Source organism: Peromyscus leucopus, chromosome 7 (assembly GCF_004664715.2).
Source record: "Peromyscus leucopus breed LL Stock chromosome 7, UCI_PerLeu_2.1, whole genome shotgun sequence".
Classification (NCBI taxonomy): domain Eukaryota; kingdom Metazoa; phylum Chordata; class Mammalia; order Rodentia; family Cricetidae; genus Peromyscus; species Peromyscus leucopus.
This window is the reverse complement of record NC_051069.1, coordinates 49,429,030-49,455,818: the sequence shown is the minus strand read 5'-3', so window position 1 is coordinate 49,455,818 and position 26,789 is coordinate 49,429,030. Positions and strand designations below refer to the sequence as shown.

Below are 26,789 nucleotides of genomic sequence, written 5' to 3'. Positions count from 1 at the left end.
AGTGATGAACAGTTTTTGAGATATTCCTAGCCATTTTTATTTCTCTTTTTGAAAACTCTGTTCAGATCCATTTTTTTCTCTGTTTTTCAGAGTTTTGTATAGTATAGATATTAATCATTGTCAATCGTTGGCCTTTGTCCCTGGGAAATATTCACAAAGTCCTTTCCTACACCTATATCCTGTAGGGTACCACCTGGATTTTTCTTCTAGCAGTTTCAGTGTTTCAGGCTCCACATGACACCTATGGCCAGTTCCTGCCTCTGAGTTCCTTCTCTAAGTTCCTACCCTGACTTCCCTTCATGATGGACTGTGATCAGTCATGTAAGCTGAAATAAACCCCTTGTTCTCCAAGCTGCTTTTGGTCTTGGTGTTTCATCACAGCGGCAGATACCCTAAGACAGGCACTCTCCAGGCGAGGCTGGCATACGGGCTGTGTGACTACAGCAAGGTCTAAGGATGGTGGCAAAGACGGGGGAGAGGTTCCAGGGATTTGCCAGGCTGGGATGGTGCGCCAATGTGTGCTCTGGACCAGCACTGAAGCTGAATCCATGTTCCCAAGCCATGGTTAATCTCTTGGAGTCTTCTTTGTGAAGTTAGAGGTTTGTTTTTCATGGACTAGAAAAGTACATAAACCAACTTACATTTTTCTACCTAAGTTTTAAAATATTTTTATTCTCTGAAAATTTCATAGCTCTAGACAATGTATTTTATCTATCCACCCCCAGCCCACCCTCCTACTCCCCTTGAACTCTCCATCCCAACTTCATGTCCTTCTTTTTCTTAAATGATCTACTGATGCCCAATGTACATGGTGGTGGTACCACCACTGGAGCATGGGGTAACCTACCAGGGGCCTCACCCCAAAGAAGACCAACTTTCCAAATTTCATTTATTCATTAAACCACGATGTAAATGTTATAGTTTGTGTAATGGACCTAAGAAAGTCACAGAACGATCAGGCCTGTGTTTCTTGCTAGGCACATGCCACAGACTCACCATTTCCGGGTTCCAGGACACCCAGCGTCCTCACTATGGGTCTCAAGGGAGCAGCATGTCATTGGGAAGCAGAAGCGGCATTAGAGCTTCTTGATCAAGATGAACCTGATGACAGATCACATGATGGTTTGTTCAGACAAAGGCTATGACGGAGATAGTGAATGCCCAGCCCCGACTGTCTATACCCCTGACTGGACATTCCTCACCTTAGTGCTGGGCTGGACAGGGTTTCGGTTCTCACCCCCTAAGACTCTGAGTAACAGCAGACGGCACAAACCCATGGGGGAGTGAACCCAGAAAGACAAGTTCTTGTCTCCAGGTATCTAAGGCAGAGCTTCCAGCCCAGGACAGCCTGCAGCTATCACTGTGGCCCAGGCAGAGGTTGGCCTCAAATGATTCTCCCCTCTCATGCCTCTCATGCTGAAACCACAGACTGGTGAGCACGGCACCTCCTTAGCCAGGCTCACCTTGAAACAGAACAAACTGTCATTCTGAGATACTAAGGTATGCAAACATTTAATATTTCATAACCTCTAGAAAAATCTCATGTTCTTTCTTCCAAGGGCATTCTTCCCTCCCATAGAGTCAAGTGAACGCTGTGATTTTTAAATCAGATTTTTTTTGTTTGATTGTACAACTACCCATTAACCCCTCCAGCCTTGTTACTTAGGCAAGTGTTTGAGATTCAATAGACTGTGCACTTCTGTAGTCAGGAAACATTAATGAGTCCTGAGGCAAGTCATTCAGACTCCAGGCTTGGGATAGTCTATGGAGCATGGACTTACTTCATCTTGAAACCTAACCCATCTAAAAGCTCAATTCAAGTTAATTCTTTCTTCCTCCCTGACACCCAGTGACTGTGCTGCTGATACCAATGTAACAGTTACAATGGATCAGTCACAAAGAACTCTGTTGGGGTGAAAGCAGTGACCAGTCCCCCAGGGTAAGCTCAAGCCTTTCTTCACATCATGCACATTGCTTGTCTGTCAGTATGTTTTCAGGTATATAACTGTATGGCATTAAAAGCTGCATTCTTGCTTTCGCCAAAACATCCATAGCTTTCGTGTGTGTGTGTGTGTGTGTGTGTGTGTGTGTGTGTGTGTGCGCGCGCGCGTGCGCACAAGTTTGCTTCAAGACAGGTTTTCTCTGTGTAATTTTGTGCCTTTCCTGGAACTCACTCTGTAGCCCAGGCTGGCCTCGAACTCAGAGATCTGCCTGCCTCTGCCTCCCGAGTGCTGGAATAAGGTGTACACAATCACCACCCAGCTCCAGAAATATTTTTTAACCATAGTCAAAATTTATATTCATTCAGTATTGTCTTTGCCCTCTTCTTTAAGTATTAAATATCTCTAATACAGTTATAGACTTTTAGATTGTAATTTTCTCAAATTAAGCATTATATAGAATCAATTTTACCATGTTCATATAAAATCAAGCATTATTCCCCTTAGGGCATTTAAAATTTTGAATATATGTATACTTATTTTTTCATAAAACCAATTTGTTATTCACTCACAATACCCAAAATATTATTTATAATTTTGTCACTGTTCTCTATCAAGAGTCCAGCTTACACATGCTGTCAAGGAGCAGTCTATTGGGCTGTCCAAGGAAAACTGACCACAGACCTAAAGGAGTTGTTAACACTGAGAACTGACAACTGTCACTGGGCCTGGACTTTCACGGATTCCAATGGTATTCAGTGGCGTGAGAAATTTCTCAGTACTGGATTCTTTCCTGGTGGTTTGTTTCACTCTATAGTTCCAACTGGCCTGGAACTCAGAGATCCTCCTGCCTTTGCCTCCCAAATGCAGAGATCGTAGGCATGTGCTGCCATGCTTGACCTGCACTGAATCCTATGAAACCAACTCAATTATGTCATCGACATTAATATGAATTCTCACCAATAAAGTTAACCTAAACCAGCGAAACTACAGTCAGTGCTATCTGTGACAGGACCATTTTGTGTGTGTGTGTGTGTGTGTGTGTGTGTGTGTTCATGTGGGTGTGTGCATGTGTGCACTCAGATGCATGCATATGGAGCTAGAGATGAACTCTGAGTATTTTCCAGTATAGCTCTCCAATGTGTATTTTGAAGCAGGGTCTCTTGCTGCACTTGGAGCTCACTGATTTGTGTAGACTGGCTGTCAATAAGCTCCAGAGATCCTCCCACCACCGCCTTCCCGTTGCTGGGATTACTGATGTGTGCTGGTGTCCTTGTTACATGGGTGCTAAGGGGTCTGAACTCAGTTCCTCATGCTTTTTGTGGCACGCTTTGACTGGCTGAGCCGTCTGCCAGTCCCTACTGCAATCATTCTCACAGCTTGGGTTCTCTCTCTTTCAGCTCCTCTACCGCCAAAGGATTTTTGTCTCTATTTTGTCCAAAATGACCTCGAATTCTTGGACTCAAGAGAAATATAAATCACATGTTGACATTAAATTTTAATTTGAATATTAAGAAAACATTTATTTATGACGTCCAAAGGAATAGACAAAGGTAGAGTATTCATTGTTGATTAGATTTAAAGTGTGGCTTACCATAGAATTAAATATTCTCCATCATGAACAACAATAATGATACCTGCTGCAATACTGATGGCACTTGAGAAACCTATGCCCACTGAATAAAGGCAATCATTACGTCCACCAACAATTACTTACTTTCATACAAGTTCAGAGAGGAGGGGCTGGAGAGATGGCTCAGTGGTTAAGAGCACTGGCTGCTCTTCCAGAGGTCCTGAGTTCAATTCCCAGCAACCACCTGGTGGCTCACAACCACCTGTAATGAGATCTGGCGCCCTCTTCGGGCTTGCAGACAGAACACTGTATACATAAATAAATCTTAAAAAGTTCACAGAGGACTCACATCTGGAGAGCAAGGAGATTCGTGTTTATGGTGCAGAAGGAAATAAGGCAGCGATGTAGTGACTGCTGATGTTTACAGTACTGTTGTGTTCTGTAGGAAGAGAATGTTCTGGAATTGGCTTTGATGATGAGTATGTGTAAGTGAAACCATCTAACTGTACCCATTATAGGCAGACACTGTAGAGTATGTGTATTATAATCTGAATAAACAGGTTACTACAAAAATGCATTAGGAATTTTGATGCAACTTCTTTAGCATATTAATAGTATTAATCTACATTTAAACATTAAGGAAATCATTACTGTATTTCCTTGTGTCAGTGAGACAGGAATTTATTTTCCTCGGAGTATCTGAGGATTTTATGTTCTAGTGCTTCCTAACACACTTTTTCAAAAATCACCAACCAGAAATTCATTTCTAATAATGGCTGAGGAAAAAGCCCAATACAGTGATGGCCGAGCTTGGACAGGAACCTGAACTCTACACCCAGGAATGCAAAACAAGGCAAATAAGAGATGAAGAGGAAGGAGAGAAAAAGTTACATATTTTGGATTCTGGAAACTTATAGGATGCATCGTGTTTGTTGCTTCAACAAGAATAACCGATGCCTGTAGGGCCGTGTGCAAACTTTACAAAGAACAATTCAAATATCCATGACGAGCAACAGCAAGTGTCCTTAGAAAGAAGACAGGAAAACAAAGAGCCATTAGAAAGCAGCTGATAAGAAACAGGAGAGAGTGCCATCAAAGAGGATGTCAGGATGGAGAGTAGAGAAGCGGCCATGGTAATCTGAGACAGATGCGCTGTTTTTACACCTAGCTCTCCTAGGGACTCCGGCTGCTAATCTCGATGGCAAGCTGGCGTGGCGTGGGACGCTGGCAGATTAGAGCTCATGGAGAGCTGACCAGGAGTGAGATACGAATGACATCAGGTCATTGCTGACTTTGCTGCCAGTGGCCCTCATTCAACACTATGCAGCTGTCCAGGCAGAAAACAGAAGCGGAAACCCAAGTTAACATGCACACCATGCTTAACAGGTAGACCGGGCCAGTCACGGTGAGGAAACTCACCACAGTGCTTCAGACGAAATCCCAGAAAGACCTCCTATGATGATGTCACCTGTGACAGGGACAAAGGCATAGCTCCACCCCCTTTAACAGTCAGGGGTCTCTGTTCATGCAAGACTAGGATTCAAAACTGGGATTCACAACATCCACAAAAGAGAATTCCAGGATGAGCCAGTATGAAGCAGACCTAGAGACTGATTAAAAGACAGTTTGCACAGATCTGCAACACCAGCAAGGAAGAGTTAGTCAGAGAGGGAGAGCTGGGGGGAAGGAGGGAGGTGCTCAGAATAAGACAAACCCGACCAAGGAAGTCAGAGGACAATTCCTGGAAGCCAGGTCTCTACTCTTCCACATGTGGGTCCAGGTGAGCTAATTCAGGTCATCAGCCTTGGTGACAGGTGCCTTTACCCCCTGAGCCATTCACTGGCACCTTTTGTTTGGTTTTCAGACAGGTTCTCATGTAGCCCATGATAGCCTCAAACTCACCATGGAACTGAGAATGACCCTTGAACTCACGATCCTTACCTTCAACTCCCAAGCGCTCGGACTATAGAAATATTTCACTTTGCCCAAGTGAGAGGTCCTTGTTCTTATAATATAGTTATGGCAGCATCGCTGCTGCCCTCCTCCCCACGGGACAAGCATGACATGAGCAAGCATCTGTCTTCAACAGAGGGTAATTCCCAGGCTGTCTGAAATCAAAGGTTTTCCCAAAATCTGGGAGATTAACCCTTCCATCTAAAAAGGGTCCAGACTGCAGACACTAGAGCAATGTCTCCATCCCACTCAGCCTCTTCCTCCTTTTAGCCAAAGCTTGTGCTCCATATACAGCCCTCGAGTGTCTTGGATTCGAGGCTGACTTGGACGTGCATTTGGCAGAGACCTTGACAGCGCTGAGTTCCTACCCTTCACTTCATAGACGAGAGAGCCATGGCCCACAACGGGGTGCTGTTGAGGGGGACTACTGAGATGAATTCACTCATTTGGCAAATGGTCACTGAATACATACACTGTATCAACTGTTTTCTAGGTACCAGTGAGAGAATGAAGCCTACATTATCAGACTTTGAGAAGGAAGGAAACATTTTGGCATGGCGATTCAGACCGAAAGCCGCTACAGATTACCCAAGAACCACACAGTGACATGGAGCAACATGAGGCAAGGGGTCGGAGGCCGGGGAATTTTAATAGATGCAGAATTGACTGGATCAAGCCCTGTCGCTGTCTAGGCAGGAGCACTGCGGGCTGAGGGTTCCTGTGCAAAGGCCAGAGGAAACGACCATGCTTAGGAAGAGTCTAAAGAACCCAGATGGAGGCCTGGGTCACCAGAGCAGAGAAGAGAGCATGGAGGGCAGCAAAAGGAGGCAGAAGATACGGAAGCAAGAAGACACAGACGAATGGCAGAGGCAGGAGGATGCTGAGTTTGAGCCGGCCTTAGCTATAGTGATGCCATGTCTTTAAATACAATGAAATGACATCACATCTTTGGATGGGAGGAGGTGGGATCAAAAGGGATCCCTCTATTCATTGTGAAGAGCCAATGGGAAGGTGGAGTGGGAGCCAGCCAAGGAGGAGAGGGTTGTGACAATCCTTGAAGAAGCCAACGGTGGCCACTCTGTGATGGAAGGAGGCAGGTGAAGAGAGGTGGCCAGAATGTGAGGACACTTCAAGAGTAACCCCATGCTGGCCAGCCCTGCATATCCCCATCAGGCCTCTTCCATTCTGGGGTCCAGGATAACATGGCAATGCTGAAGCAAGGTGGCCCCTAGATGTCTACAAGCTGAGCAGGTGACAGGCTGGGGGACCGGCCTTGAGGAGAAGTGGGACCTACAACAGTGTCCAGCTTCCTTGGGGATTTGGTTCTAGGGGGCCTGCGGCCCTAGATAAAGGTTTCTGAGTCTCAAGTCCTGGGAAAAGATGGAAGCATTGTCTGGCACATGCCTACAATCCCAGAACCTGGCAAGCTGAGATGGGGGGACAGAGGACTAGCAACTGATGTTTTCTGTAGGCCAGGCAGGTCCTAAGTCCACTCTTCTCCACACAGCTCATGCAGCATTAGTCAGGCAGCTCAGCAGCACCACTAGTCAAAACTGTGACTCATAACATGACCTGACTGTTCCTGATCCTAGTTCAGTCCTTGTGAAGGGAGGTTCTCCACATGCTGAGGTCAAGGGCTCAGTAGAGCGGCCCTGCTCCCAAGCCATCAGCTACTGTCCCGACGCTGCTGATCCCAGCATCATTCATAACCACATAACATTCATGACAGTGCTCAGCATCATCAGGTCAGCAGTAAAGAAGATGCCACAAAAGACAGTGAAACTCTGAACCATCAGGGTAGTATAAGGATGAGCACTGAAGGTCCAAAGGCTAAACTGATGTTTAATTAGCCTGTCTCCTGGACCCTCCATCTGTGCGTCTCATTTGGAGTCACTAGGACCCACAGCTATCTGCCTCCAGCTCTCTCACCACATGGCTGCAGTAAGAGAACTCCAACAGCCCTTATTATTGTCCATGATATTTTAATGATTTATTTTTATTTTATGTATATTGGTGCTTTGCCTGCATGTGTGTCTGTGTGAGGGTGTCAGATTCCCTGGAACTGGAGTTACAGACAGGTGTGGGCTGCCATGTGGGTGCTGGGAATTGAACCCAGGTCTTAACCCAGGTCTCTCCAGCCCCTTCATGATAATATTTTAGCATGTCTCAGTTTTACCTATTCAAATCACTGCTTCTAGCCCCAAAGCACACTGAGCCCAGATCTTCCTCTGGTCTCTCTAACGGAGTCATCTTAAGCATTATGGCAAAAGAGAGAAGGGCTGGAGGCAGACTCCATGTTGGCTTTGTGTAGAGGCCTATAACTGGGAGAGAAGAGAAGAAGCGTGTCTTGACTCCCTAGAGCCCTCACTAGTACAGGCACACGACCTCCTGTTGCCACTGCACCCTCTGGGCAATCTCCAGGTTCATCTCTACAGTGACCATCAGGGAGAACAGCCTCTGGCCCGAGGGGGAGACATGGCAGTGAGACTGTTCTCCCTACATTCAGTTACAGTCCTGTCTCCTCCCATCAGGCCATGTTTGTACGGTGCTTGCATCAACTTCAATACATTCTGACAGCTTCCAGCTTACTTCCAACACTCCACTGGCATTCTCTTGTGCATGGAGCCCGGCCTTCCTGAGTCTTTGCTGTTCTGGAAATGATGCCAGGAACTGCATCTACCCCAAAGCCCTGCTTGTGTGGAAGAGTTCTTCCAGGGACCAGCTTTTGCCATTGTCAGCTGAATTCCTACTTCATATTTCGGTGGCCTGCAGCACTTGTGGGCTCAGCTTCACATAATTATCACTGTTCCTACCATTGCCACCTTAGGAATGACTCAGGACCAAGCCCTGACATGACTCTCATTGCCCCACTGAAATTGGCCTCTCATCTTCAAACAGATAAAGAAAACAGAACTCTCTTTTTGTAGACCTTACTAATACCTCTCTGAAGAGGATGCAGCAATAAATAATAAATTTAGTGTCTTTACCTCCAACACTTTCATGCGTCTCCTTCTGTCCAATACACTGTCACCCTCCTACTCTCCAACACGTTAACCCTCTCCTACTGTAGAATACACTTTCAACCATCTCCCACTGTCAAACACACTTCTACCCCCCACTCTCCAGCACACTTCTACCCCCCACTCTCCAGCACACTTCTACCCCCCACTCTCCAGCACACTTCTACCCCCCACTCTCCAGCACACTTCTACCCCCACTCTCCAGCACACTTCTACCCCCCACTCTCCAGCACACTTCTACCCCCCACTCTCCAGCACACTTCTACCCCCACTCTCCAGCACACTTCTACCCCCCCTCCAACACACGTCCACCCACCTCCTAGTCTCCACACATGTCCACCCACCTCCTAGTCTCCACACATGTCCACCCACCTCCTAGTCTCCACACATGTCCACCCACCTCCTAGTCTCCACACATGTCCACCCACCTCCTAGTCTCCAACACAGTTTCACCCACCTCCTAGTCTCCACACACATCCACCCACCTCCTAGTCTCCACACACATTCACCCACCTCCTAGTCTCCACACACGTCCACCCACCTCCTAGTCTCCAACACAGTTTCACCCACCTCCTAGTCTCCACACACGTCCACCCACCTCCTAGTCTCCAACACAGTTTCACCCACCTCCTAGTCTCCACACACGTCCACCCACCTCCTAGTCTCCACACATGTCCACCCACCTCCTAGTCTCCACACATGTCCACCCACCTCCTAGCCTCCATTGTACCTTGCACACTATGCCCATGCTCAAGGCTTTATCATTGCTCCAGGATTGGAAACTTGGGGGAGTTTTTTGCTGAGAAGGGAAAGATGAATAAATTGAAGAGGTATGAAGTACAGATGACAGAAACTGCTGGAGTAACATTTCTCGTGGGTTTCTCTTTAGTGAAACAAATGTAAACTGCTGCTCAGAGTTTTCATGCTGGTCAGACTCTACCCATTCCAATTAAACTGCTCTGTTTGACATCATATATCATGGTTGGGAGTTGTCCAGTTACAGTACAATGAGTACGTGGAAGCTGTGTCTTTACCTGGTTAGGGAATTAGAGTAATACTGGCATTCTAGAAGGTATTTGGTAATGCTCCTTCCATTTCTTTTCTTTCTTCTTTTGAAAACTAATTTAAGAAAGACTGGCTATGGATCTTCCTTGGAAGTCTGGTAGAATTCTGCTGTGAACCCATATGGACCTGGGCTTCTCTTTTGTAGAGGACTTCTCATCACTGTTTCCAGTTCAAGGATGTGTCAGTTTGCACTGTGGTCTATTTTAGAGAAGCTTCCATGTGCTGCTGAGTACATGTCTACTCTTTGGTGCTTGAGTGGTTCATATGATGTATGCTGTCACTTAATTCTCGTGTTTCTGTTTATTTTTTGTGCAGATGCCCTGTCTGCTGGAGAAAGTGGTGTTCTGAATGGAATTAATCTTTAAGTTCAGTGGTATGCCTTTTATGAAACTGTGTGTGGTGTGCCAGTGTTCAGTGCATTTCTGTTCAAGATTGTAATGTTTTCTTGGTTAACTGTTCCAGTGATTGACATGTAGAGTACTTTGTATCTTCTGGCTTGTTTTAGTTTGAAGTCTATTTGCCAGATATTAGAAGAGCAACATCTGCTTGCTTCTTGATCATATTTGCTTAGAATACTTTTACCAATACTATCTTTGGAGGTAAGATGAGTTTGTTGTAGACAACAGACCAACAAACAGTTTGTTTCTTTTTTATTTATTGATTGATTGATTGATTTTTTTTGAGACAAGATTTCTCCATGTAGTTTTGGTGCCTGTGCTGGATCTCACTCTGTAGGCCAGGCTGGCCTCGATCTCACAGAGATCCACCTGCCTCTGCCTCCCGGGGACTGGGATTAAAGCTGCTGCCGCCGCCGCCGCCACCAGCACCAGGCAGTTTGTTTCTGTGTTTTTGGATTTTTTGTTTCTTTTTTAAAGATTTATTTGTTTGTTTGTTTGTTTATTATGTATACAGTGTTCTGCCTGCATGTATGCCTGCACGTCACAAGAGGGCACCAGATCCCATTACAGATGGTTGTGAGCCACCATGTGGTTACTGGGAATTGAACTCAGGACCTCTGGAAGAATGGCCAGTGCTCTTAACCTCTGAGCCATCTCTCCAGCGCTAACCTGTGTGTTTTGACTGAGGAGCAGAGGTCACTAATATTTAATGTTATTATTCTATGGTACGTTGATTGCTGTCATGCTGGGTTTTTACACTTTTTTGTTGTCGCTGTTTCTATTTGTGTTGTGAGTCCCACGCTGTTCTTCAGTCACTACAGCTTTGTGGGTTTTCTTTCTATGGTCCCTGGCTCTGCTTACTCCTCTCTCCAGTGTGAAGTCTTGCTTCCAGTGTTCTATGCAAGGACGTGTTTTGTGGAGATGAATCCCGTTAGCCCATTTTTATCACAGAGTTTTCCCCTCTTCAACTATGGTCCGTGGTTTTGCTGCATAGAGTAATGGAGGTTAGCATTCATGATCCATGAGAGCTGAAGCGCACTATTCCAGGATTTTCTTCCTGGCTTTTAAATCTTCTATTTAGAAACCACCTGTTTTTCCGGTGGATCTTTCTTTATATATGACTTGTAATTTTTCTCTGGCTGCTTTCAGTACCCTCTCTTGTGCTGTATGCTTAATGTCTGAAATGTAATATGCCATAGGGAGCTACTTTTCTGGTCTTGTCTATTTGGTGGTCTGTGTGCTTCTTGTATCTGTATGAATGTGTTTTTCCTTAATTTGGCCAAGTTTTCTTGTATGATCCTGTTGAAGATCTGGTCTATGCCATTGTCCTGGGATTCTTCTCTTTCATCTATGCCTATAATTTGAAAATAGGGCATTTTCATGTTATCTGACAATTCTTGCATGTTCCTTTTACATGTTATTAAATATTTTCATACTCCTTGCTTGAGTGGTGTCTTAGTCAGGGTTACTATTGCTGTGATGAAACACCATGACCAACACAACTCTTATAAAAGCATTAAACTTGGGCTTGCTTATGGTTTCCGAGGTTTAGTCCATTCCCATCATGTTTGGAAGGATGGTAGCATGCAGGCAGACACAGTAACTAAGAGTTCTACATCTGGATTTGCAGGCAGACACAGTAACTAAGATTACATGATTGCAGGAACACAGTAACTAAGTTCTACATCTGGATTTGCAGCAGACACAGTAGCTGAGAGTTTACATCTGATTCAGCAGACACAGTAACAAGATTCTACATCTGGATTGAGGCAACACAGTAGCTGAGAGTTTACATCTGGATTTGCAGGCAGACACAGTAACTAAGAGTTCTACATCTGGATTTGCAGGCAGACACAGTAGCTGAAGTCTACATTGATTTGCAGCAACACAGTAGTGAGAGTTCTACATTAAATTGCAGGCAGACACAGTACTGAAGTTCTACATCTGGATTGAGAAACAGTAACTGAGAGTTCTACATCTGGATTTGCAGGCAGACACAGTAGCTGAGAGTTCTACATCTGGATTTGCAGGCAGACACAGTAGCTGAGAGTTCTACATCTGGATTTGCAGCAGACAAGTAGTGAGAGTTACATCTGGATTTGCAGGCAGACACAGTAGCTGAGAGTTCTACATTGAAATTTGCAGCAGACACAGTAACTGAGAGTTCTACATCTGGATTTGCAGGCAGCAGGAACAAAGAGACACTGGGCCTGGCCTGAGTTGGATGCCTTCTGCATTCCGTCTTCATACAGTCTCTAACCAATATGAGCTCTCTGAAGAACTATGAGTTGTGACTTGCTGTAGAAGGCTTTCCTAAATTCTTCATATTCATTAAGCTTCTCACCTGTCTGGGATCTCTGATGTCCAATAAGTTGTGACTTGCAAAAGAAAGCTTTCCTGCATTATTTACATTCAAAGGGCATCTGTGTTCTCTGATATACAGTGAATTTTGACTGAGAAGAAAGCTTTTCGTACTCCTTACAGTAAAGGATTTCTCCCCTGTACATATTCTCTGATGTAGGGTGAAGCTTGTCTTCTGGTAGAATCTCTCCCTGCATTCCTTGCATTCCCAGGGTTTCTCAGCTATATGAGTCCTCTGATATAGTTTTGACCTGAGAGAAATACCTCCTGCACCCTTTATATCCAAGAGAGTGCTCACCTTATGAATTATCTGATGCATGAGTTCTGACTTACAGAGAAAGCTTCTCTTCATCTTTTATATTCAGAGTTTCTCACTTATGTGCAGTCCATGATGTACAGATACATGACCTGTGGGTGAAAGCTTTCACATTCTTCATATTCATAAGGCTTCTTGCCTGTGTGAATTCTCTGAAGTCAAATGACGTCTGACTTGTTCAAGAAAGCTTCATTCATATGGTTTATGACTCATGTGATTTTTCTGATGCACAGAGCTGTGACTTGCAAAAGAGAGCTTTCTTGCATTATTATGGCTTCCAACCTATGTGAATTCTCTAATGTACAGTGAGTTATGACTTGAAGTTAGCAGTTTTCTTGCATTCTTTACATTCACAAGGCTTCTTCCTATATGTGTTCTCTGATGAAAGATGAGGGCCGACTCAAATCGAATAGTTTCCTAACAATCTGTAAATTCACAGGCTTCTCCCTATTCTAAGATTTCTGATGTTGAGCGAGGGCTGACTTACAATAGAAAGCTTTCCTATATTTTATATGTATGTAAGGATCTTAAAGTGTGTAAGATTTCACACCATTAATCCCAGCACTCAGGAGGCAGAGGCAGGTGGATCTCTGTGAGTTCGAAGCCAGCCTGGTCTACAGAGCTAGTTCCAGGACAGCCAGGGCTACACAGAGAAATCCTGTCTCAGAAGAAAGAAAGTGTAAGATTTCTGATTCCTGCTGAGCTGTGACATCTGGTTATACTTTTTCCCATATGCTTTATGCTCATAGGATTTTCTCCCTTAGATGATTTTCTGTTGAACTTTTAGTTCTGCCTTGAGACATAAAAAATACTTATATTCCTTATACTCACTAGGCCTTCCCTAGTACATATATCCTAATGTTTTCTAAAGTATAACTACTTAATAAAAGATTTCTCAGAATAACTATATCTCTCATGTACATACTTACCATTTTCAGTTCCAGCTGTTAACAGAACATTATCCCAAATACATTAAATTTAATGGTTTGCATCCTTACATTTTTCATGTTTGGGGCATTAAATGCTGCCTTAAAAAAAGGACTTCTAACATTTATTGAATCTACTAGAGGCATCTTGAATATAAAATCTTTTGATGTGTAAGATTACACTGATTTTGATGGATATCCCTCATCAAATATATTGAGTATAACATCATGAATCTTGTATCTTGTTATGGAGACCGAGATGGTCAGGACATCAGAGGGCTGAAATTATATAATTATAATAGTACTGGGTTTGGCAACACTCTTTTGAAACGCCAGTCACACGTTCTCAGTTGTCTTGTTTTCTTCCCAAGTTCCTTTCTCTTTACCCTCATGCTTACAATCTCTACTTTATTCCAACTAGCTTAAAAAAGAGAAAAGCTGGCTCTTCTCCAGCCTGCAGCTCCTGAAGAGTTTCCATTCTTTGGGTTCAGATCTGAAACGTGGTTGGAGAGCTCACAATAAATGTTTTACCTAAATCAAGTCTTCATTTGATGTACTGCTTTGTTGATTCCTATTTGCCACAAGTCTTTTTCTGGACTTTCATGGCTGGTCTCAATCCTGGCATTCACTTTATAAACACAGAAAATGATATTAAAAATACTACCACCCGGGGCTGGGAATTTAGCTCAGTGGTAGAGTGCTTGCCTAGAAAGCACAAAGCCCTGGGTTTGGTCCTCAGCTCTGAGAATAAAATAAAATAAAATAAAAAAAATACCACCACCCAAGAATCAGGTATGATGTGCCAAATTTGGAAAATAGTTATGTCCAATCTAAACTGAAATAAATAAACAACTCCTTAACACTGAGTTCAGTTCACACTCTTCTTAAAATAAAACCTCATACCTACTTTTTCTCTCCTCCTAGTAAATATTCTGAGCTCCATGTCACCATAATCCTCATCTGTTTGATTCACTTTTCTTACAATGAATGTAAGAGGACTTTAAGAGTCATCTGTGGGCATGGAGGCGCACGCCTTTAATCCCAGCATTCTGGAGACAGAAGCAGGTGGATCTCTATGAGTTCCAGACCAGCCCCAAATTACTCGCGTACCGAATACAGGGTTGTGTATGCATCAATAACAACATTCCTGGCTGAGAATGCAGCTCAGTTGGTGGATGCCTTGCCCCACACGCATAAAATCCTGGATTTGCTCCCTAGCCGCAGAGATGAATACAGTGGCACCCACGATTAATCCCTGAAAAGGAGAGGTGGAGGCAGGAGGACTAGAAGTTCAAGGTCCTCCTCAGCTACACAGTAAGTTCAAAGCCAGCCTGGGTTACATTGTGGGGGCCCAAAACAGCTTGACCACACAGCTGCCATGACAGACTTAGAGACCCAGACACAGCTGCCTTGACAGGCTCACTAGCAGGTAACACCCGGTCCCCAGAAAAAGCTATAAACTGACCCCACTCAGGGAGGGCTGCATCTAAGGGGAAATACCTGACACTCCAAACATTCCCTATACCCCCAGACAAATGTCAGCCACTCAGGGTCCTGAGCCCTGGAGATCCCCTCACCCCAACCTCTGCTATGATAAAAACCCCACCCTGCCTGGGCTCTGGGCTCTCTGCTCTCACTGCTGCATCGGACAAACAGAGACCAAGCTCCAAGTTTGAAATAAAGGCTCTTTGCTTTTACATATGAGATTCATCTCCGTGGTGGTCTTTGGGGGGGGGAGGTGTCCCTGCGATGTGGGTATAACAAGATGAGATTCTATCTTAAAAAGTAGTACAAAGTTGTTAAAACAGTAATTCATAATAAAATTCCACTCACAGTAACTACTAAATTATTTTCAAACTCTTTTAAATACCTTCAATTCATTTATACACTCACTCATTATGGAGCTGGAGGTTTTATTTATTTATCGACTTATCTAGTATTGCAGTACTGGGGACTTGACCTAGGCCTTATACATGTTGGGCAAGCTCTTCTCTACTGAGCTTCCTCACCCATCTCGTTTTATAACTTACTAGCTGAAGCACGAAAGACCACTATCCTGAAAAGTCAAGAACACTGAAACAGGTCAGAGGACAGCACCCCATTCAGAAATGGAAAGACTGCATGACCCAGGACCCAAGACAGGAGGACTGCTACTAGTTTAGGCCAGCTTGGGCTACACAGTGAGTTCAAGGCCATCCAGGATACACAGTGACTACCTTACACACACACACACACACACACACACACACACACACACACACAGATTTCAGGTTCACAGATTGTAAAAATTAACTCTAGAAATCCAAATTGCCCACAGAGATTCAAAGATTCAATAAAATACTTATCCTAATACAAACATGCTGTCCTGGACAGTATGTGTGTACTAAAGGTCCCAAACCGTCAACCTAATTTTGATTAAAAAGAGCACACTTGAGCTAGGCATGGTGGTATATGCCTTAATCCCAGTACTCAGGCGGGTCTCTGTGAGTTTAAACCCAGCCTGGTCTACAGAGCAAGTTCTAAGCTAGCAAGGGCCACATAGTGAGACCTGTCTCAAAAATCAACAAGACAAAACAACCTTGTAATACCTGCCTTCAAACAGCACTATGGGGACATGGTGACCAAAGAGCAGGGCAATAGGACAAGGGTCACAAATACCACTGGAACAGAATGAACAACCTCAAAATAAAATCACTCAGGTTAAAGTCCGGATCTGAACCACACTCCAAAGTCCAGGCCAAAAGTCTTGGTCAATAATCTACTGAACTGTCTTCGGATAGAGTCCAGGGCCAGGAAATGAGGTCACTAGGGACGTGTGCTGGAAGGGCTATTGAGATGTCAGGACCCCACCCCCATGCCCCAGCCCCCTTCCTGGCTGCAGCGAGGTGACCCACTTTGCCCCACCACAACTGTCTTGCAAAGATGTTCTTTCTCACTGCAGGATCAGTGTGACATGACCAGCTAACCACTGACTGAAAGCTCTGAAATCACGCGTCAAAGTAAACCATCCCCCTTTAAGATGTCTATCCTGGGCATTTTGTCACTGTGATGAAAAGCTTCCTAATACATCATTCAGAGGATTTTCTTTTTTCTTTCTTTTTTTTTTCCCTCGGTTTTTTTGTTTGTTTGTTTGGTTTTTCGAGACAGGGTTTCTCTGTATAGCTTTGGTGCCTGTCCTGGATCTCACTCTGTAGACCAGGCTGGCCTTGAACTCACAGAGATCTGCCTGCCTCTGCCTGCTAAGTGCTGGGATTAACGGCGTGCGCCACCACCACCCAGCCCATTCAGAGGATTTTCAACAAAGGCTTTAAGAACTTAGAGTCAGGAGGGAAGCTGCTGTCATCAATAAACTGGAGGCAGGCCATCTTAGTCAATTTCCTATTGCTGTGAGAAAACCCCACAACCAAGGCAACTTTAGGAGAGACTTCATGTTGGGCTGACTGTCCCACAGGGACAGGAGTCTACCACCATCTCTGCAGGGGAATGTGGCAGCAGGCAGGCATGGCAAATGGAGCTGGATGCTGAGGGCTGAGTGTGGCCTCACATCTCAAACAGCAAAATGAAGCAGAGAGAGAACTCACAATGGTATGTGGCTTTTGAAACCTCCAGCGAGACTACACGTCCTATGTCACTACTGGAGGCAGTTGGCTACCTACACACCTAGCCATAAACACGCTCCAGAAGAGAATTTGACATCGCTGCTGCCGTTGTTGCTGTTACAGCAGTGGCGGCCACCACTGCTACTGTTTCTGGGATTACCATTTCATAATTGCTTACTATAGCTAGCACAGTGGAGACCCTGGCAGCAAAAGTAGCTACCACAGTTAATCTTTCATTCTATTAGGCATGATAAATTTAATTCAATAGTTATATACAGTTTGATTGGCTTTGAAAATTATAAATTTATAAACTCAAGTTCCATTTGCTTTTGGGTTACCATCTTACAAGGACTCCAATTTGCAGTAAGGCTCATTAAGGAAGGGAATGGCTCAGTTGCCTTTAGCCTAATGGCTATGGGTGAGTTAGGACTTCTGTTGGTCTTTTCTGTGTCGAACACACAGATTGCAAGCCTAGCGCCACTTTGAGATCTTTGGCAGCAGTTAACTCTGCAGCTCACACATGATTGAGCCTGTATGATAATGAGTATTCAGAGACGGGCAATTCCTGGGGGGCACTCACTAACCTAAGACAGAGTGCCTGTTTGGTCTGGGCAGGTGTCTCCATGACGGGTAAGGTGACCTGCTGATGTCCCATGCAACCTAAGTCAGAAGCTCATTTGTTTTAATAAAAGGGGGGACCTGTAGGTCCCTGGCCCCTGTTTTGGGTAACTGTTGCCTTGCTTGCTGACCTTGACCTTGAGATCCTCCCTATGTTAATTCCCTGCCAGGTTCCACCCTCCTGAATGCTTAAGGGAAGTTCCTTGTTTGTGTATCCTGCATAATGGGCGTTAACAGCTTAGATGCAAGATTGTAAAACATCAGTAGTGAACTTCTGCAGTCCGGGGTTCTCCCATTGTGCTGTAAGCCTGTATTCAAGACCTCCTCCCTCCTTCAATAAACAGCATTTGGCATTAAATAAATAAATAAATAAATAAATAAATAAATAAATAAATAAGAAAATGATTGAAGATATAAATACCAGTTACAAAGGGGAGGCAGGTGCTAATCAAGATCAACTCAGGAAGTGGGAATCCTGATTCCAGCCTATACCTAAGCAACCCTAGCGCCTGAGGGGAAAGGCCTGGGGGAAGAAGTACTGAGAGACCCAAGAGACACTGGATAAAGACGGGTCAGCTACAACAAAGACATCCAGAGTGTCACTCACATGCCTGGACTCGGAAAGACAAGAAGAAGAGTCACCAAGAAGAGTCAGAGCTAGTCAGCCAGAGCCACCAAACCAGAATCGCACCACCCAGACCTGCACAGGCAGCCTGTGGTGGGGTAAGGCAAGCAACACCAGCTTGGCCTCCCAGGCCTTGGGTCCAGGGAACCCCGAGGGTGAACTGGCAGCCATCACTACCCAGGCTTACAAACGTCCTTCAAGTTCGGCTTCCTAGGCCACTCCACACTCAGGCTGCAGTTTCCAGCTCCCACAGCGCATGCCCAGTACCCAGAAGCAGCAGAGACAAAGGGCCTTATTCGAGGACCAACATCCTCACAGCCTTCAGCACAAAGCTGCCAATGCACAAACACTGAAAACAGCCCCAGCCACTGCCACCGATGTCACTGGCAGGACTAAGATCTTCCTGGGATGTTGTCCGGCTGCATCCACTGGTGGTCCTAGGAGCCACTGGCCGCCTGGTCAGGTCAGGGTGAGTTGCTTCTAGAAGGCCAGGGCTAGGTGCTGGTTGGCTTCCTAAATTGACCAGAACCCACATATAGAGCTCAGGACAAAAACAGACTTAGTACTGGGTAGCTGGGGGGCAGAATCGAACCTGATGTCCCAAGCAAAGATACAAAAGCATCGAAATCCCAGGTTACAGAAACCAAATATGAAGGCTCCAAGAGCTGGGGGTCAAGAGGCCCTGGGGGAGAGTACCCCACAGTCAAGTTACACAGACAAGTGGGGACCTAGACTACTCTGATTACGTGGGCTACAGATTTCCCTCCCCTGGATCCGGAAGCCAGACCACAGACTCACCATTTCCAGCTTCCAGGGAATAAAGTGTCTTCCCTCGGGCCTTCTCAAAGCAGTGTGTCTCCAAGATTTCCCAGGAAAATTCAAGATTACATCTGCAAGAGAATCAGTGTCATACAGGCTCTGGCTCTGAGACCATTTCATTAAAATGTTAACATTCTTATGTATTTTTATTGTGTGTGCATTGGTGTTTTGCCTACACGTTTGTCTGTGTGATGGTGTCAGATCCCCTGCAACTGGAGTTACAGGCAGTTGTGAGCTGCCGTGTGGTTGTTGGGAACCGAACCCGGGTCCTCTGGAAGAACAGCAGCCAGTGTTCTTAACACTCAGTCACCTATGTCTTCAGCCCAGAAATGTTCACATTCTTACTGGAGATATTGTTGCTATACAGAAGTAACACTAAAAGTAACGTTGGCGACTTCACAGCCAACATTCTACTGGACTCTCAGCTGACAAGACTTCCGTCAGACTCCGGAAGGAGGGGTTCAGAGGGAGGGGTTCTTCAGAGTGGGGGGAGTCCTCCAGAGTAGGGGTCCTCCAGAGTGGGGGTTCTCCAGAGTGGGGGTTCTCCAGAGGGAGGGGTCATCCAGAGTACGGGGGTCCTCCAGAGGGAGGGGTTCTCCAGAGGTGGGGTTCTCCAGAGTGGGGGGCCATCCATAGAGAGGGGTCCTCCAGAGTGGGGTTCTCCGAAGTGGGGGGAGTCCTCCAGAGTGGGGGGTCCTCCATAGAGAGGGGTCCTCCAGAGTGGGGGTTCTCCAGAGGGAGGGGTCATCCAGAGTAGGGGAGTTCTTCAGAGGTGGGGTTCTCTAGGGTCAGGGATTCTATAGAGAGGGGTTCTCCAGAGTGGGGGGTTCTGCAGAGTGAGGGGGTTCTCTAGAGTGGGGTTCTCCAGAGGGAAGGGTTCTCCAGAGGAGGGGATTCTCCAGAGTGGGGGTTCTCCAGAGTGGGGGTTCTCCAGAGTGGGGGTTCTCCAGAGAGAGCTTCCTTCCTCGTCCCACATCCCCTTGGTTTCCCCTTTGTCTGGTCAGTCCTTCCACAAGCCTTCACTTCATCTCCTCAAACTTCTCTCCTTCCTCCTAACTGGTCTCCACGACCAGACCTCCTTCCGCTCACCTCATCCTAAACCCTGTCCCTCGACTCTCTCGGATTGAGGCATCCTCTCCCGCAGACCCTCACCTCCTCCCTCAGGCCCCAGGCCTCCTCTCTCAAGCCTCCATTTTCTGCATCACATCCTGCCTTCTTCCTTCACACCTCTCAATCTTTCTTCCTCCTACAGACTCGTCAGCTCCTCATCCATCCTCGGAGACTGGAGAGCATCAGCAAACACTGCCTCTCCATCTCTTTGCGGCTCCTCCTAGTCTAGTAGACACCGACATCTAATTCCTATGATGGTCAATCCCCTGACCACCCTGGCTGTCCACTGACAGGCAATGAGGGAGTCATCTCCACCAAGCCCCATTCCTTGGCCTCAACTTACCTTTCCGTACAGTGGTCAGAGCCCCTGTCCTATCTTTCCTTAGGTTTGAGGGTCCCAGCATGGAGCACTGTGAGCTCTGAGCAGCATGGTCTCTCCAAAGCAACCCCCCACTGTGGCCTGGCTGTGGGCCCACGGCCCTGAGAGTTAGGGGGTGACATCACCTCAGTCTCCAAGAAGAGAGTATTGACATCTCTGGAGTCCCACAGAGAGGTGACTGGGATTGGAACCCAGGGCCCACCTCTGCACCTCCAAGCACACACTCTACCACTAAACTGGTTCCCTGTTGATTTTCTTTTAAGGACAGGGCTTAACTGGGTTGCCCAGGATGGCCTTGAACTCAGTCTGCAGCCTAAGCCGGTTTCAACCTCCTGAGTAGCTGGAATGACAGGCCTATACCACCATGTCTGACTTGAAGGTGAGATCTGAACCCAGGTCTAAAAGCCCCCTCCCCTTCCCCTTCACATGGCACTGAGGGGCATGTGCATGAAGGAAGGCAGGAAGGGTCAGCGCTCTGTCACAGCTGCTTCTGGAAGCCCACATCCTAGTCCACCCTGGCTAGAGGCTCAGACAGCAAAGTCCTTTTCCAGCCCAGGCCTTCACACCCACTTTCAGGATTTCAAAGAAATGCTAACAAGGAATGAGCCAAAGGTGGAGAGAAAAGGGGACAGGGATGCAGGGTGGTGGGTGCTCAAGAGGCTGGGGTAGGGCCACCATAAGCTGTAGTCAGCCTGGGCTACAGCATGAGAAGCCCTGCCTCAAAAGATGTGTGGGGAGAGACACACACAGAGAGAGAGAGAGAGAGAGACAGCGACAAGACTGGGTGTCAGGGATGATAGGGGCGGGCCAGCAGGGAAGAGGTGACAGGGAAGATAGGCGGTGATGTCTCACTTATGGTGTGTGTGTGTGTGTGTGTGTGTGTGTGTGTGTAAGTAACAAGGCATCCATCGACCAGAGCCTCTTGCCTTGTTATCTCCATCCAGATCAAGGCTGCCTGAGCTAGAGACAGAACATAGGGAGATGGGATTAAACCCAGGGGCCCAAGAAGATGACAAGCCCAAAGACCACTTCAGGGTCTCCCTGCTCTGGAGACCCCACCCTTCCTGCTTTCTGCTTCAAGAGATGGTTGTTTTCACCTCTTCTGAGTCCCTACTTCAATTCTTTGGGTGCCTCTGGGAAGAACCTGGACACCTGGGCTGCTGGGCACCGCATCAGACACTCCTGTTCCCTGGGGGCTGGGTTCATGACAGTGCGCTTCCCTGGTATGCATTCCCCAGGTTCCATCACAGAGAGGGCAGGGTAGTACCCAGTGAGGAAGTGGGACTCCGGATTCCAACCCATGCCCTAGAGAACCGGACTCAAGAAAATAAAAGCCCTGAGAGGAGGAGATGGTGGGAAATCAGAAGGCACGTCTGAAATCGGTACCGTTAGAGAGCTAGTCCTACAGAGCTATCCAGAGATTCAGAAATAAGACCCAAAGCAAGAGGCAATCAGGGCAGAGGGTAGCGGGGCGGGGCCGGGCAGCGACACAGGTCCAGGAAAATCCTGGGGCAACCGGGGGCTGGGGCCAGAGAGCCGGCACTGTCCAGCGGACGAAAGTCCCTTCAGATCAGCTGGCTGCGGGCAAGTGCCGCAAGCCCCAAGCCCCGCGGGGGCCTTCGTCCAAACACCGGCACCTGCGCCGCTGGACCTCCGGCCACAGCCCTGTCCCGGCGCGGGGAGTCCCCACGCTGGGACCAGGGATGCGACAGGACGCCCGGGATGCCGGGAGCCCGCCCAGCCCCCACCCCACAGCCGGAGGGACGGAGGGCTCGGGCTTGGGGACTCTGCCGCCGCCGGCACCAGCTCCGCGGGGACGCCGCGCTCACCATGGCGGAGTCCGGACACCCCGCGTCCTCGCTGCGCGGCGCAGAACCGTGCCGGTACCGACAGAGTCCCCGGCACCTGAAAGGCCGGCTCCGGACCCCAAGATGGTGGTCCGCCGGCGCGTCAGGGACAAAGGCGCCAGCAGGACCGCGAGAGCCCGCCCCCTACCCTCGGTCTGTTCGCCTGATTGCACGCGTCTCACCTCGGCGCCTTCGATTGGACAGGGCTTCAGTTCTCACCCGGCTCAGAGCCTGAGTGACAGCAGGTGGCACCAATCCATGGGTAGATAAAGCGAGAACGCTAACTTTATTCCCATGGTTTAAGAATGACAACTTCTTAATCGCAGATAGGGTGAGACCCAAACAGGAGCGACCACCTTGCAAATTAAGGAGCCCATTGTGTTAAACCTCCACACTTTACAAAAGTAATTTTATATTTGAAAATAATTTTCTGTTTCTTAAATCTGATGTAACCTGCAAAACATGTGACCACAGATAAGAAACCTGAGAAGCATCAGTTCCCAATGAATTTTAGGGGAAAATATTCGAAAAAAAACAAAAAAACAAAAAAACAACTGAGGTTTCCAGGAATGATCACATCTGTCCGTGCGTGACTGACAAAGTGACACTAAAAACCACCAAGAGAATTATCAACATTACGAGAAGGAAGAGAGCATACAAGCTGGGTGGTCCCGGCAGTATTCTGCACTGCCCCACGGTCCAGCTGTCCCTCCAGACCCCGCGAATTGCTCTGATTCAGTGCTGACAGGATCAGAGGCAGCAAAAGTTAACAGCAGTTAATGCAATACAAGCTGACTGTAAGTGAGCAGCTTGTGCAAATCAGCCTATTTCTGTAATTACGCTTTGTTAAGTTTTGAACAATATTGCAGTTCCTGAAAATGTGTGCCTATGTTTGTCACCTTTTAGCTTTGTAAGGACAGGATGAGCCTGACTTAATATTTCGCCAAGCTAGCAAATGCCGAGCGTTGTTTTTGGTTTAAAAGATGTTTTGATGTAAAAGTTGGGGGAAAAACATATTTGACATATTTGTTTTTACCAGAGGTTAATGCTGGAGGGTGGGAAAAACATGTTTGTTTTTGAAGTATAAATGAAGATGGCTCAAGTTATTGGGGCCGGCCACTTGTGTGAAACTCATCCGGTGGTCGGACACTACATTTCTTTGCGCTGACGCCCTTCCTGTCTTACGACTTGGACCCAGGCTGTGGCTGGACCACAGCAGCAATGAGCAAAGCTGTGCAGCAGACAGAGATATCATGCACAGAGCACCCTAGACTCCAGAACGCGCTACCCACCGAGTCTACAGTGAATTCGAGGAGGACATTTTAAAATAATCCAATCTCAAGTTACAATAGATCCCTAAACCCAAGTCTCACGTGAGGACAAGGCCTCTCTCTGGACGTTTTCTCCCTCCCCGTTCCTCTGTGGCTACCAATACAGTGAACATCCTTCCTTGACCCTCCCGGTTCTTCCGCCCTTCAGCAGCTTGTATCAAAACGAAATCCATGTGACATGGTTGGAACTCTCCATGGCAGCTGAGCTCCTTCCCTGCTGTGGTAAGGAAGGCATGGACTCACCTTGGTTTAGGACCACCCCGTGCCTTGTCCCACTGCTCCTCACTCTTCTCTGTCCTGCTACATCTGGGCCAACCTAAATCAGGTACTAAACGGGTGGCCATGCTTGTATAATGTTTTCTGAGTATCCCATTGCCACATGACAGGGTCATTTAATTTCCTGTATCAGACTAAGGAAGTCATAGCTGACCTCAACAACAGTTCTTTTGATTTTGAGGCATTATTTTATATAAAGCATCTACTGAGTTCAGAAGGGAACACAGATTCCCCTGCAGCCATGGAGCCTCTAACGTCTTATGGCCAGAATGTGTACCTCCTTCTTTATAGTTTCCTTCTGAACATTCCAGATTCTTCCAGAAAGGAAATTAATGCCATATCTGATGAGAGGCAAAAATTCCCTTTTTATGGAAAAAAAAAAAGTTAAAGCTTGATGCCACCCATCCAGGAACCTCACAGACTCTGACCCTCACAGCCAGAACACTAGTTGTCGTTGACCAAGGCAATTCTGGAGTTGGGTTGAACATGCTACCCCAATTCCCATGAACTTTGAGGCCTTGGTTTTTGCCGAATAACTCCAAGCTGAGCGGTGCATGCTGCTGCTGATTCTCAGGCAACTGCAGGAAGAACTCAAGATGTAGACTCAGAGCTGGGTAAATGGTACTCGTCGGATGGGCTCCACTTCTCATGGTCACTCATGAGGGAGGACAGGATACAGGGACTCACGCTTAGGTTGGTAAATTCAACCCACCCAAGAGGCTTCTCCTTCCCTTGTGGTCACTCAAGAGGGGATGGAAGACAAGGGAACTGCCTTGCTCACTGGGGAGGAGGCACAAGTGTTATATGAGATGTCTACTGCATCTTCTTTTGGCCGGGTAGATGAGTAGACACATATCTTCAACAAAGGCTGTGCCCTAACCTTGAAAATCAAAACACATGATATTTTTCCATATTTTCACATGATCCAAGTATAAAATGGGCTATCGAGGCTCTGTGATTGATTCCCAGCACTCACATGATGGATTACAACCACCCATAACTCTAGTTCTGGATATTCAACACTCTCTTCTGACTTCTAGGGACACCAGGCATGTATGTGGTATACATACTTACATGCTGGCAAAACATAAAAAGAAATGAATATAAAATAAATCGCCTGTAGAAAAAAAGTCAATTATAATATTATATTGCCTTACAATTTGATTTCTTTTCTTTGGGAGGAGGGCACCTCTATTCATTAAATTTTTCAGGTTGTCTGTTTCCACTTGCAAGCACATGCTAACTGATTTCAGGTGAAGGCTTTCAAGCAGCTAGACATCCTCAAGTGTAGCCAGTGAAGATCTCAAGTTAGGCACCATCATGGCCTGAGGGAGCCAGCCCCCAGGCAGCACAGGGCTGAAGGGAATCTCCAGCGTTGGCAGGACTGAGTCTTTCCTGTCTGGGGGTGGGGGGGTTAGGGAAAGAAGCCACCCATGCGCTCTCCACATGGATTTCTTCTTTAGTCTCTGTTTATCTTTGTTGTTCTACTTCACTGTTCCGTTCTCTCTTGTCTTTCTATAGCTTATATGCCTCCAACAAACTCTTTCAGGAAATAAAGGAGTCACAGAGAGATCACATTCCATTTCTCAAGTGAGTGATTATAGGTAAAGACATGATTAAAAACAGAGCCATCCCAACAACTCACATGAAATATAGCTAAGTAGCTTGTCATGTGCAAGCAAAGAGCACATTTTCTCAGCCAACCCTTTTGTTGACAGGCTGTAAATTGTAGTTATAAAGAAAGAATCAATTACTTTATTGTCTGTCTTGAGAGGTAATCTGTAAGCGAGTGTTGCAACTCTGGGGCAGAGGTATCCTGACTGCTCGGGAGTCAGGCTATACCTGGAGCCGCTAGGACAGCTCTGGCAGCTGGAGCTGCAGTGGACTAGTTCAGCTCTGGAGGGAAAGGTATATATAGATATACCTTGAGTTGGGGTGCGGTGGGGGGTGCGCTGCAGGATATAGCAAGCCTGCTCCTCTCCTGGAGAGCCACTACAGCTTAGCTTTGCTCAGCCCCCCCCCAACACACACACTTAAGGGGGCTTCTCAGCAGATCTCTGATTCTTTTCTCCAGCTCAAGATGTCGCTTCTTTTGCTTCACTCTGCTAAAGGGGAAACCCCTGCAGAAATGTAGCAATCTCCCTGACTCTAGAGAAAAGTTGTTACTTTTTCTGCTCTGCCTTGCTCACTCCTCCAAGAGAAGTCTCTGCAAAGTTTTTTTCTGCTCAGTCCCCTAAGGGACATCTGCATAGGTGAATGAAGATTTTCACAACCAAATACTTTTGAGAAAGAGATTTATTTGGGAAGGAGGAGTCCAGGAGAGTGGCTGCATCTACCAGGGTGGGAAAGAACAGCTCACAACTGAACAGGCAGGGTGGTTCATATAGGGTTTCTTAGGGGCGGAGTTTCTCCAAGGAGAAGATTTCTGTTCAGGGATTGGTTAGTTTTTCCTGCTTAGGGATTGGTTAGTTTCATTGGTCAGGGGCAGAGATGGCCCTGATATCAGAGCCGAACTGCTTTTTCCACTGACCTTTCTTAGCTTTTTGGCTCTAATTCTACGGCCAGGGCATATTTCTTTCATTGGCTCTGATTCTAGGGACAAAGTGTGTTTCTTTGGCACTGGTTTCAGAGTC

At 46.6% G+C, this 26,789-nt stretch overlaps 1 protein-coding gene across 1 annotated transcript in view; it reads right to left on the bottom strand.

Annotated features, from left to right (window-relative positions):
- The window catches only part of LOC114695256 (zinc finger protein 39-like), a 37,341-nt gene extending 14,661 nt beyond the window's left edge, over positions 1-22,680 (bottom strand). The window contains exons 1-3 of the mRNA XM_037207673.1: positions 22,532-22,680; positions 19,193-19,284; positions 997-1,101 (exon numbers count right to left, since the gene is read on the bottom strand). Coding sequence (XP_037063568.1) covers positions 997-999 — 3 coding nt within the window. The 5' untranslated portion in view covers positions 1,000-1,101; positions 19,193-19,284; positions 22,532-22,680. The remainder of the gene's footprint in view (positions 1-996; positions 1,102-19,192; positions 19,285-22,531) is intronic.
- Between the last annotated feature and the right edge of the window lie 4,109 nt (positions 22,681-26,789).